Source organism: Panthera onca, chromosome C1 (genome assembly GCF_046562875.1).
Source record: "Panthera onca isolate mPanOnc1 chromosome C1, mPanOnc1 haplotype 2, whole genome shotgun sequence".
NCBI classification, from domain to species: Eukaryota; Metazoa; Chordata; class Mammalia; order Carnivora; family Felidae; genus Panthera; species Panthera onca.
The window spans coordinates 75,390,825-75,404,231 of NC_138346.1; the positions used below are offsets into that span (position 1 = coordinate 75,390,825).

At 40.4% G+C, this 13,407-nt stretch overlaps 1 protein-coding gene across 5 annotated transcripts in view; it reads right to left on the minus strand.

Moving 5' to 3' along the window:
• GPD2 (glycerol-3-phosphate dehydrogenase 2) overlaps positions 1-13,407 on the minus strand; it is a 220,863-nt gene that overhangs the window by 98,063 nt on the left and 109,393 nt on the right. For 4 of the 5 annotated variants that reach the window (XM_078451287.2, XM_078451288.2, XM_078451286.2 and 1 more), the window contains exon 2: positions 8,159-8,268. In XM_078451287.2, the coding sequence (XP_078307413.1) occupies positions 8,159-8,260 (102 nt within the window). In that variant the 5' untranslated portion in view covers positions 8,261-8,268. Of the gene's footprint in view, positions 1-8,158; positions 8,269-10,435; positions 10,539-13,407 lie in introns of those variants that run through there. The other variant, XM_078451285.2, reaches the window with a different exon arrangement.

The window sequence follows — 13,407 nt, forward strand, 5'->3', positions numbered from 1 at the left end:
ACTCTTGGGGTGCCTGAGTGCTCAGGTCATGATCTTATGATTTGTGATTCTGAGATCCACATAGGGTTCTCAGTTGTCAGCACAGAGCCTGCTTTGGATCCTCTGTCCCCCTCTCTGTCTCTGCCCTTCCCCTGCTCATTCTCTCTCTCTCCCTCTCTCTCCCTCTCTCTCTCTCTCTCTCTCTCTCTCTCAAAAAAAAAAAAAAATTAAAAACACACACACACAAAAAAAAGAGTTCACCCTTAATGTTGTACATTTTATGGGGTTGTACAAATGCATGATAACATATATCCATCATTATAATATCACACCGAGTAGTTTCACTGTCCTAAAAATCGTCTGTGTTCTGCCTATTCATCTCCCCCACACACCCTAGGGGCAATCCCTGATCTTTTAACTGACTCCAATAGTTTTGGAGACTCCATAGTGGAGTCCTTCCATTCTCATTTTTTCTTCCATGTCTCTTTGTGGCACAATAGTTCATTTCTGTTTAGTATTGAATAATAGTCCATTGTCTGGATGCACCACAGTTTATCTGGATCTTCACCTACTAAAGGACATCATGCTTGCTTCCAAGTCTTAGTAATTATGAATAAAGCTGTTAGACACACTCCTGTGCAGGTTTTTGTGTGAACATACTTTCCAAGTCTTTTGGGTAAATATCAATGACAGTGATTGCTGGATCATACGGGAAGAATATGTTTAGTTTTGTAAGAAACTGCCAAACTGTCCTCCAAAATAGCTGTACCATTTTGTATTCTCACCAGCAATAGATGAGGCTACCTACTGCTCTACATCCTTCACCAGCATTTGCTTATGATTTTTATTTCTCTTCAACAGATATTCATCTGAACTTCATGTTTCTCTACCCTCTACCAGCTTCTCTCTCCAGCAGTTAATAGAAGCCACATTAAGCCAAACAAAAGCTCAGCTATGTAAATAAATCTAGTGTTACAGCATTCTTGCTACGCCTAATAGGGCTAGATCTGTTTCATATGTTCATATCCTACATCAGGGGAAGGGAAAGTATTAGACAGATACTAAAGACCTGCTTTGTGACAGGTATCATGATCACTGGCTTGTATACACTGACTTGGTGCTTGGCAGGGGGGAAAAAGAAAACCTAGGATTAAATGACATTAACCTACTTTATGAAGAAACAGGAGTTCTGAAAACTTGCATTAACTGTGCACATGAACAGGCTCACCAAAACCCCTCCACACTTGTGTAACAGACAAATTCAGGAAGCTAAATATCTGTTCAATCGGGGGGTCCATTAAAATAAGTCCCAAAGTTGATCTTACTTTCACTAGAGATGATCATTCTATTTTTACTCCTTCTCCATTCCCATCTTTTATATTTGGAGTGGCTGGTATATAAGTCAAAAGGCTCTGCTTTATTAGAATCTCTTACAAATAATGTATCGAGAAGAGATCGAAATTACGAATTAAAAAAATGTGCTCAAAATTCCTATGGATTTTAACTGTTCATACATCACTTTGCCTCTCATTAGCGCCATGTATTTTTCCTTCTAAGTTTTGATGATACTAACAATGGAGGTAATATAGTTTTACCTGTAATTCAACTCACGTAACCCATCACCACAATCATTTCTTCATGTTCCCCTAATTCATGCACATAGCAGAGTGAATTCTAGTATTTTGTAAGCCATTCACAAGTATAGTAAATTACTAACTCCTACAAAGTAAGAGGCTATTTTGCAAAGCATAAAGATCCTGTCAATAATTACTAGTACTACATCAATGACTGGAAAATAATAAGCCTAATTGCATTCCACTTCAAGCTAAAATGATACAAGAGAATCTTCCCTCCACCCCCCCAAAATGGACCTTGTTAAAAATAGTTTTTCATATGTTTCACCATAGAATTCCAAAAAATAGCATTGTACTATGTAAAATTAATTTATCAAAAATGCTCTAGTCACATAACTTTTTAGAAACATATCAGCCGTATAAATCAAGCCTGTCATAACTCATAAAAAGCCTAAGGGGGGAAAAAAAAAGAGAAGAAACAGCAGGAACTTCAAGGAATTTATTCCTTACAACAGAAAACAGAAAAAGAGTTTAAGTCAATAATTGGGATTGTCCACCTGGTTATTGGCTCATTGTCAGATCAGGAAGCAAGGCAAAGAGAAAACAGAAGGTATTTGTACACCTGCTTTCTAGCCATTCTCTTACAACCTCAGAGGAAGGACATACCATTGCTGCAGATCTCAGAAGTCTTAACAAGGTAGCCCTGAATGCAAGGATCGCCAGGAACAAGAACAACGTTCCTGCTGCTTACAGCCACACTTTATATTCGTATCACCCGGGAATCCAATACTAAGTCACACTTTTTGAAAGCCTACTATGTTCCAGAAACTCTTTCAGGCTTTATTGCTCTTCAACAATCTTGGGAGGAAAGTACCTTTGTTCTCCCTATTTTACAGACAAAGGAAAATGAGGTCCAGAGAACTTAAGAAAACTGTCCATAGTCTCTTAGCTCTTCAGTAGAGCTAAGTGTTGGATACAGGCAATCTTTGTCAAGATCGTACTCTCGTCCCGTATGTTATATCGCTCTCGAATGGAAGGAAATTCAATCAACGAGAATCTCTATGTTCCCTGATTCCAATACAATCATTCCTCAAACTGAAAAGAGACCTTGATTTCCATACCCTGAAGCCCATTCCCTGCCTATGCAAGGTACAGGAAAAAAAAAAGAAAAAAGAAAAGAAAAAAAAGAAAACTTTCGCATCCGGGCTTTGAGAAAGCTCTCAGTGGTTTTCAGGCCTCACCTCAGAGCTGGCTCACAAAGCCCACTACACCTTCAGAGTGGGTAATGGAAGGAACAAACTGAGTATGTATTACGTGAGAGGGCCCAGACCTAAATAGACCTCAGACCTAAATAGATCTTTGTTACATCAACCACACCACTGGGGTTAGAAAGAAGCCCACACCATCACACCAGTGTTTCCAGTTAGACCTAGAAGGTATGAAATAAACGTTGAGTTTAAAAAAAAAAAGTTTCAAAAATTCCTTTGGTCTATAATGAAAGGCAAAAGCCTGGGGCAACCCTCAGTCAAATCTTTGCACACCTACCCTGTTTTTGCCCCATTCTCCCCGGCCACCCGCCTTCTTCCCACCTCCCTGAGGAACCCTCATATGCAACCCCAACTTTAACACTCTCTACTTCCGCTCCTCACTAAAGTTTACTGGCTCTGAAAGTACCCAAGGCCTTCTCTCCTAATTTCAACTCCCCTCTCCATCCATTCTGGTCTCCCATTGGCTTGAAATTAGAAAAGAAGACGCACCCATGAAGTAACACTTTCCCTTCACTAGAGATAAAGGAATCACTAAAGAGCATCCTGTCCCCAGAGGAAGACTGGATGTCTTCCAAGTCCCTTCCAATCAAAAGTTTATTATTAAACAGACCTCTAGTAAATAGTGAATGGTAAATAACTTGCTCTCAAAACTCAGCACACCACTGCAGAGGTGCTTGCTTGCCGCACCCCTGGTGGGGATTCAGGTGGTAAGAGGTTTAGACCCACTCCTCAGCCTCCTGGTCCTTGGAATATAGCTGGTCTGGGGAGAGGAAAACCAAGACTTTGTGGAAACTTAATCACCTATTTGTGGGTGAGGAAATAAAAGGAGGAAAATGAAACGAATAGGAAGCCTCTCCAAGACCACTCAAAAAAAACCCTACATGCGTAACTGAAGCGAGCCTGAAAAGTGGATGCCATTTGTGGCCACAAAACTCCTTTTCTGCAGGGATACACGGTCAAAAAATGTCAGCCATCATTCATCCCTTTTCCCCCCTCAGCTTCCTCACTGGAATAGGAAAATTTAGGTTGCTCCAGCTTCAAAAGAAGATAATAATAATAATAATGATAGTAATAATTAGTGATATCTCCTTAAGTCATGATATTCATCCCTTCTAACTCTGATGTATTTATCTCACAAGGAAAAAAGTCTCTAGGCTTCCCTTGGGTCAACGATGGATACACCTGATCACTGAAAAACAAAATATAAATTTTCACAATATGCTCGTATGAGGGAAAGCCATACTATGAAGTGAGACCAAAAAATCATTACTATCACCTCTAACCCCCAACTTGCCTCCGGAAATGCCAGAGTCTCCCAAAGGTCTCTATCTCCTCACCTACAATAGCTTTTATTCAAGCAAGTGGCTAAAAGGTAAGTGAACAAGATCTTATTTGATTTCATAGTGTTTTCTGTTTAATAAAAAAAACCAAAAACTGAATGTATAAGAGCTTTCCTTCTATTATCCCCCTCGCAAATACAAGGTAATTAAACTGTAGAATTGATTTCAAAGGCTTTGTGTGAGCTGGCCTGGCACGTAAACACTTAGACACAGCACTGTCTTAGTCAAATGTGCTTTAACAATTGACCAACTTTTACAATCAACCCGTTTGTTTTCAGAACAGGTATTTAAGGTAGGAAGCTTCGTGCTCCAGCTATCAAATGAGCACCGGTTAGGAGTCAAAGGAGACACAACAGTAGGTGTGGGAATGCCAGCAAAATGTGCCTGGACTTGAACTCGACAGATGGCTTTCTTATACTTCAGTATCTTGTACTTTCAACACCAACTTATTCTTAAAGGAGAACAATTTATCAGTTAGAATCATCTTAGAAGACTGAAAAAAATATAAAAACACAAGCCCATACTTTAAGCATTTTATTGCTCTGCAGAAAAATGGAGCATTTTTAAGGAGACAGCTTCTACACAATGTAGCCAAATAATGGGTATTAAGGGGCAGATTTTTTTCTTGACCATTGAAAAGCCCCCAGAATGGCTCTGATTGGCAGATATTTTCTGAGAAAGGACAGCTGAGGCCCCTGGTCATTTTATGTCAGTGGCTCAAATGAGTTGTCTCCCCTCCCCCCTCACCTCCCCTCTCTCTCTCTCTCTCTCTCTCTCTCTTTTTTTTTTTTTCCTAATCCCTAGGGCTACATACCAACCTGCTACCCAAAAATATGCTCATGGTAGTGGCTTTAAGGGACAGGAATCACCACAAAAGAATGCACATGCTTGGGTGAAAGTCTTATGCAACTCATTGATTGAATATGCCCATGGTGATTCTTCTCAAAAGAACTTGTCAGATTAAAATTATAAATGACTTGAAACTGCTGGTATCTGTTTCATTTCGCTATTAGGGTGGTCAGGATGTCTAACTTAGGAAGGAGAAAATGGCAAAATGACCCAGAAATCAAAAGACCCTTGTTTTGCCTTGATTTTACTGACTAAAATTCACCCCTACCTTGATTGATTAGAGGCAGTATCGACTGTTCACTCTGTGAGATTAAGAAAAAGCAAACAAACGGGGGCACCTGGGTGGCTCAGTCAGTTAGGCGTCTGACTTCAACTCAGGTCATGATCTTGTGGCTTGTGAGTTCGAGCCCCGCTTTGGGCTCTGTGCTGACAGCTCAGAGCCTGGAGCCTGCTTCGGATTGTGTGTCTCCCTCCCTCTGTGCCGTTACCCCACTCGTACTCTGTCTCTTTCTCTCTCTCAAAAGTAAATAAACATTAAAAATTTAAAAAAAAAGAAAAAGAAAAAGCAAACAAACAAAACATATGAAACAGTATTACCCAAGCACAAAGTAAAGTTATAAACTCTGAAGTAGAACATGCTCGCTGTGGGTTACAGAGATAAATCGCGTACAAATTTGGCAACATTATATTAGATATTGTGACCTCTGGTGCTGGCATTTGCCAGTGTCATTTCAGATGGCCCTGGTAAAGATGGCAGAAGTAACCCAATCCATTAAAGCCCATGTCCCAAACAGAACTGCACTTCTGAAACAGCTTCAGCAGAAGCAGCATCTTTTCACACTTATTTTTTTTAATTTTTTTTTTCAACTTTTTTTTTTTTTTTTTTTTTTTTGGGACAGAGAGAGACAGAGCATGAACGGGGGAGGGGCAGAGAGAGAGGGAGACACAGAATCGGAAACAGGCTCCAGGCTTCGAGCCATCAGCCCAGAGCCTGACGCGGGGCTCGAACTCACGGACCGCGAGATCGTGACCTGGCTGAAGTCGGACGCTTAACCGACTGCGTCACCCAGGCGCCCCTTCACACTTATTTTTAAGCAACCGAGGCAACTGAGCCTTCATGAGGGCAGCCACCACAGCCTTAGCGTTGAGACTGCATAGGTCACAGCGTTGAGACTGGCCAGTGCCCACAAAGACGATGGCTTTGCTTGTGATGTAGGTCATAGAAATAGCAGCTCCCACCTTGTCATCGATGGTATCAAATTTGGTAAGGACGATGCCGTCAATGAGCCGAGGCGTTTGAGCCATAGAATGGTCAGCCAAGGCTCCGTTGAATTTGCCCAGCTGGTCCACGGCCTCATTGCCTACTAAGGTCTCCCCCACAAACAGCACCAAGTCGGGTGTGTTGACAGTAATGAGCTTAGCCAGGGCAGTCATTCGAGGGGCATTCCTTGCATGCAAGGAATAGTGCATCGGGGGCGCCTGGGTAGCTCGGTCAGTTAAGCATCTGACTCTTGGTTTCAGCTCAGGTCACGGTCTCACGGTTTCGTAAGTTCAAGCCCCGCATCTGGCTCTGCGCCGGCAGCGTGGAGCCTGCTTTGGAATCCTCTCTCTCTCTCCCTCTTTCTACCCCTCCCCCACTCATGCTGCCTCTGTCTCCCTCAAAATAAATAAATAAACTTTAAAGAAGTAAAAAAATGAAAACTAAAGGAAGAGCGCATCGGGCGTGATCCATGAGTGAAGACGCGCTTCCTAGCAAGTCAGTCAATAATACCTGCAAGGCATACACCTGGGGAAGCCTCACAGGCAATGTGCTCACAGGTAAGAATGAAAAAGACTAACGCAACCTATTCAATTCTGTCTGTCTTTAGGAAGAAGCACTAAAAATGAGCCTTTGTGCATGTGTCTGTTTTGTGTTTTGTTTTTAACTATAAGCCAACAAGTTGATTCTTCTTTTTTTTAATTTTTTTTTTTAACGTTTATTCATTTTTGAGACACAGACAGAGCATGAATGGGGGAAGGTCAGAGAGAGAGGGAAACACAGAATCTGAAACAGGCTCCAGGCTCTGAGCTGTCAGCACAGAGCCCGACGCGGGGCTCGAACTCACGGACCGTGAGACCATGACCTGAGCCGAAGTCAGACGCCCAACCGACTGAGCCACCCAGGCGCCCCAAGTTGATTCTTCTTAATATGTGTTTTTAAAGTAGTATTTCTCATTCAGGACCTGGACTCTAAGGACTGTGGCTGGCTCCATTGTCTTGGAACACAAAGAAAAAGACAAGGGCAAGACAACCCATGGCATCAAGGCTCTCGCAAAAATGCAAAAAATGAGTAGTTAACAGTCTGGCTGCAAACAGCTTCCCAAATTCCTTTACCTTCATCTTTGAATCGAGAATGCACTACCAAGCTGGTATCATAAAATGCCCCGGTGACATGAGGAAGGGAGAGCAGGAGACTAATACTAATTACTAGGGTGACTACCAGCATTTCAAGCCTAAAAGGAACAAAACCAGTCATCAAAATTATTTCCTGGCATCAATTTGGCATAGTTGTAGTGCAAAGTAAAAAAAAAAAAAATTAAAAATAAAATGAAAATAAACTGAGCCCTTCAAATTATTTGGAAACTTCACACCAATCTCATTTCATGGCTTTCTCCCATTAAAAATTTTATCTACCATCAAGTGATACTACCTAAGTAAGAAAACCTTTAAGGAGTAAAACCAAGATTCAAAGCTGGGCCCTTTGTATAGACTCTTTTCCATTTCCTGTCTCAGATGCCTGCCTGCCTTCTAATAAGACAAACTTTTGGCAGGAACATAGAAGGTATCCAGACATTTGGATGAATTGGACAAGGAAAGCCTAAAATGAACAAAGCCTGGGGCTTGGAAATGAGGCACTCTTTTAAAACCAAAGAGCCACAACAGTGGCTAAATAATATAATGCTTTCTGATAGAGAAATTCACTTTTTAAAAAAATGAGATAACACCATAGTTCTCACAGACCATTAAGGTAGTGTTCCAAATTAGTGCCTTTCAGATCAAGTTGAGACCGTAATGTCTAAACAAAACCATTAACATACACATGCCCCATACATAGTTCTTTAACAGATTTAAGTTTCATATTGTAATCAATACATGCATAATTACTTACTTGTTTCCTTCTGTAATGAGCAAACTGAGAGAGGCCTAGAACACTTGCAAGAGCACCTCCTCCAACAAGAATAGTCCCTTTCACTGCCTTTTGAAATGCCATTTCTTACCCTGCAAAGAAAAACAAAAAGGAAACAGAAAGAAGTGAATTAGGATTTTTATTAGATAACAATCCCCATAATAAAAAGAGACTCGCAATTCTGAAACTGTGCTAAACTAGAAAACAAAACAGAAAATAAGGAAGTTATAATGGGCCAAAAACAACGCTCAAAAAAAAAGGAGACCAGGGAACTGACCACGTAAGAGTGGCCTTCCAACAGGAATTAAAGAGGAGAGTAAATTAAGAGACAACCGAGGATATTTACACAGCATAAAGTCAAGAGAGCCGTGACAAGAAATGGTATTGTGTATCTGTACTTGCAGATTTGTTCCACTGCTAATCCCTTCCACAGGGAGAACTGGGGGAGGTCTGACACTAGCCCAGAGTGAGCTTCACATTTACTTCAGGTTCTTTGGCACATTTTTAACTCAAACTGCAGCACGACTCCCTTCCTGAGCTTTGTCCTCCTAAGGAAGCTCTCACTAGAGCCAAGAGCCAACACAGTCCTTGTCGCTAAAGGAGTCTACACTTGACAGGGAAAAAGTCAACGGAGGGGCCCCTGGGTGGTTCAGTCAGTTGAGTGTCCTCCTCTTGATTTCGGCTCAGGTCATGATCCCAGGGTCTTAGGATTGAGCCCCATGAAGGATTCCACACTGAGCAGAGTCTGCTTAAGATTTTCTCTCTCTCTCTCCACCCCACCCCCCCGCCCCAGGCTTGTGCTCTCTCTCTCCTTCTAAAATAAAAATTTAAAAAGAAAAAAATTTTTTAAGTGAAAGGAAACCATGCAGATCCTTTCACAAAATGGCAGAAGATCATTGCTAGTGATTGCCATAATTCCTTTCACTATGGGAACTTAACAAAAAAAGTTTTCTTCTAGCCAGGTTGCATGGCACCACAATTTCAAGGGAGCCCCTTCATATGAAGCAGTCTTCGTGCTTACTATATATTTCTGAATAAAGCCTTATATTGCATTAGTTCCTTGACTTTCTTCTCACCTTGAAATACATATATACATATGTACATATATACATATACATATATACACACACATACACACACACATATTGTGCCATGGGACTCATGAAATTTTTTAAAGTGTTTTTGAGGGCTTCAATATACTTTAACTTTGTCAGAAACAACACACACAAAAAGGGAATAAAAATGAAAATTCCACTAAAAGAACTCTTGCCAGCTTTTATTTTGCTAAACTAAAAAAAAAAAAAAAAAAAGATAACACTGTGTGATCACATAAAAAGAAGAAGGAGAGGAAGAAGGAGAAGAAGAAGGAGGAGAAGAAGAGGAAGAAGGAGAAGAGGTAGTAATAGTTCTAACTTAGAGTTGATAGTGAGCAATTTGATCTAAGACTTTCATCCACCAGAGTAGCTGGCACACCCACACCTTACAGGGAAGGCACCACCCTACTTTCCTGAATGGGTGGAGGTCAGACCTGTCTGGACAACATACCTTATCCTCTACAGGTATCTTATGACTCAGGAAAGTATTTAATATAAAGTCAGTTTTAACCTAGGGATGGTAAAGAACATATAGATATCTCAACGTAAGGTATGTCACCGTTAAAATGTTTGGGTCCGTATAGGATGAATAGAATCTATTAGCGTAACTACGTTAAATCAAAGAATTTCAGTGAAGTGGATAACTGCGATTCTATAGAAAATTTATTTTGGAATACTATAAATTACATACTAAAATAAAAGTTGGCATTTCTGAAAATTTTATTTTTCCTCTGATCTCACTCCTTCTGACAAAGTAATAAATCCTAAGACCCATCTTTTTTTTATTAAGATTGTCATCAGAGAAAATATTTCACAGGCATATGTTTCTCTACTGCTGGAGTTCTCTTTGTCAAACATGCCCTCTTTCCCAAGTTATGCCAAACAACTTGTATATGATGGCTAGGGGCCGCCATTCATCAGCCAACTCTATGCAAAACCTTACGTCCAAGGTTGCTCTGATAACTGAAAACCTCAACTAAGTCAATTTGGAAGGCACTCATTTGTTACAGCCCACCACGATTCCTAGTGCCTTTGTATGTTCACATGGGTGCCTATCACACGACAATGGAAACCCCAGCAGCCTAGAGACAGACTAGGTAGGACTCAAGCTAACTGGGTTCCCCTGACAAGGAGGGACCGAGAATAGAGACCTAGTTCTATTTACCTAAACAATGCATGTGCCCTCCCCATAGAGACAGCAGCCTGGTGGTCCGTTGGATGTGAGTTTTGTAGCTGATTGACTTTAACTCAGTATCATTGCTTCTGAATGGATAATGTCATTGATGACCTCACAAAGGATACCACACACCAACATAGCCAACGGAGGCATATTATATAACACAGTCAAAGAAAATGTCTCAGTGGAGGTGTTCACTCAGCCAGTTCAGTTTGGAGTCTTACAAACTGTGTAGGTTTGTAAGATTTTACAATTCTGTGCGTCCCTGTATTCCCTGCTCACCTTAGTAGAGTGCTTCAATTTGACTTCTGAAACCAAAACAGACCAATGGAGATATTTTCATGAGTTTTCTCAATGAGCCACTAATACTCATGAAAACTGCATTAATATATTATTTTTCAGAGTTAGTGATCATATAGAATATAATCAATATTTTCTTTTTCCCAGTAATTTCATAAAATAACCAATGCTTAGGGGATCATTATTTCTACTGGGATCAAATCCACCTAAGATCATCTAGCTAGCTGTGATGAATAAATCACACTTACATGTAATTAAAAAACAAAAGCACAAAATCAATTTCACCTGGCTCTCCTAAGATTATTCTCCTCCTCCTCATCATCCTCATCAATGTTATAATGATAACAGTTGACATTTATTGAGTATCTCCTAGGTAGTAGGCACGGTGCTTTTAATTTTACACACATCAGCTCCTATCACCCTCACAACACCCTAATTTCATAAAAGAGGCAGTTGTGGCTCAGAAGGAGTAAGGGATTTGCCCAAGGTCACCAACCAGTAAGTGACAAAACCACAACTTAGTCTAGACTCTTAACCACTGATTGGTTCTGCCCTGCCTTTTGCTCTCAGAAAAGCAACTTCTCCCCAAGGGCCACACCATGTTTTACTGTTATTCCTAAAAGAAGACCCTCTTTCTCAAACACTCACCCCATGTATACAGTCCTTGGCATTAGAGTTTCCCTAGGCAATGAAGAAGGCTTTGGCAAAATATCTATGGTAACCTTCTGTCACATAATGTTAAGAACTTTGTTTTACTGTTGAACAAAAGAAATTTAAAACCAGATAAATATAAACCATATGCTGTGGACTACTTGTGCCCACTTGCATTCCATTATAAGGAGACAAGTTTTCACAGTGATTACAAAGGGGAAAGATTGTTTCCATCCAAGCAAAAGCCCCAACCAGAAAATCATCAAAGAAAGGGAACAAAAATTTCGATAAATCTTCACCTTTCACGACCAAAAGTGTGAGAAACCAAAGGTAGAAAAATCATCCGGAAATAAAATTTGCTCAGTTATTGCAGCCTGGTGTCTATACGTAATAGCCTATGAATTAAATTGCGTATACATTGACTCAGGACCCAACTCTTGCATTTGTACAGACAAGTAAGTGCCAGTCCTCAATTCTTGCAAGGAGAACAGCAACCCAACTCAAAAACCCCTGAACAGGGGTGCCTGGGTGGCTCAGTCCGTTGAGCGTCTGACTTCAGCTCTGGTCACTATCTTACAGTTTGTGGGTTTGAGCCTCGCATCAGTTTCTGTGCTGACAGCTCAGAGCCTGGAGCCTGCTTCGGATTCTGTGCCTCCCTCTGCCTCTGCTCCTTCCCTCCTGTGCTCTGTCCCTCTCTCTTTCAAAAATAAGTAAACATTAAAAAAATTAAAACAAAACAAAAACAAAAAACCCTAAACAAAAGGTAGTCAACTAAACAGATCAGTGAGTTTATGAACTGCCCTCAGGTGCTTACAGTCAATCTGGAGAATTAAATATCAAAGTCGGTCTTGTAACTCTGTATTACAACTAGTTGCGCTATATTAAGTGTTATTAATACTCTGATAGACCCTGAATAGCAATCCTAAGAAAGAACAAAACTGGAATCATCATAATTCCCGATTTCAAACTATATTTCAAAGCTATATTAATCAAGAGTATGGTACTGACACTATAAACAGACCTATAGATCAATAGGGAGCCCGGAAATAAACCCATGCACATATACATGGTCAATTAATTTTCAAAAGGAGCCAAGAATACACAATGGGGAAAGGATAGTCTCTTCAGTGTTGTGAAAACTGGACAGCCACATGCAAAAAAAAAAAAAAAAAAAAAAAAAAAAAGAAAGAAAGAAAGAAAGAAATTGGACCACTATCTACACCATACTCCAAAATAAACTCAAAATGGATTAAAGATCTGAATATAAGACCTCAATCTGTAATACTCCTAGAAGAAAACATAGAGGGTAAGCTCCTTGGCATTGGTCTTGGCAATGATTTTTTTGGATTTGACACCAAAAGCAAAGGCAACAAAAGCAGACATAAACAAGTGGGACTACATCAAACTAAAAAGCTTCTGCACAGCAAAAGAAACCACCAACAAAATGAAAAGGCAGAATGGGAGAACATACAAATTTGCAAATTATATATCTGATAAGGGTTGATATGCAAAATAGATGAAGAAGTCACGCAAGTTGACTGCAAAACAAACAATTCAATTGGAAAAACAAAAAACAAAACAGGCAAAGGGGCTCAATAGACATTTTTCTGAAGAAGACCTACAGATGGCCAACAGGTACATGGAAAGGTATTCAACATCACTCATCATCAGGGAAATGCAAATAAAAACCAGGATTAGATATCAACACACACACGCTCACAGGTGAGGAGGGAGAGAGGGAGAGAGAGCACAAGTGTTGGCAGTGTGGACAAAAGGAACACTCATGCACCGCTGGTGAGAATGCAAATTGGTGCAGCCACTATAGAAAACAGTACAGATGTTCCTTAAAATATTAACCATAGAGGGAAAAAAAAGTTAAACCTAAGACTACCGTATGATCCAGCCATTTCACTTCTGGGTATTTATCCGAAGAAAATAAAAACACTAACTTGACAGATGGTCCCAAACTCACAAGAGTAATCAGAGCTAAAGGTATGGCTTAGGGAACC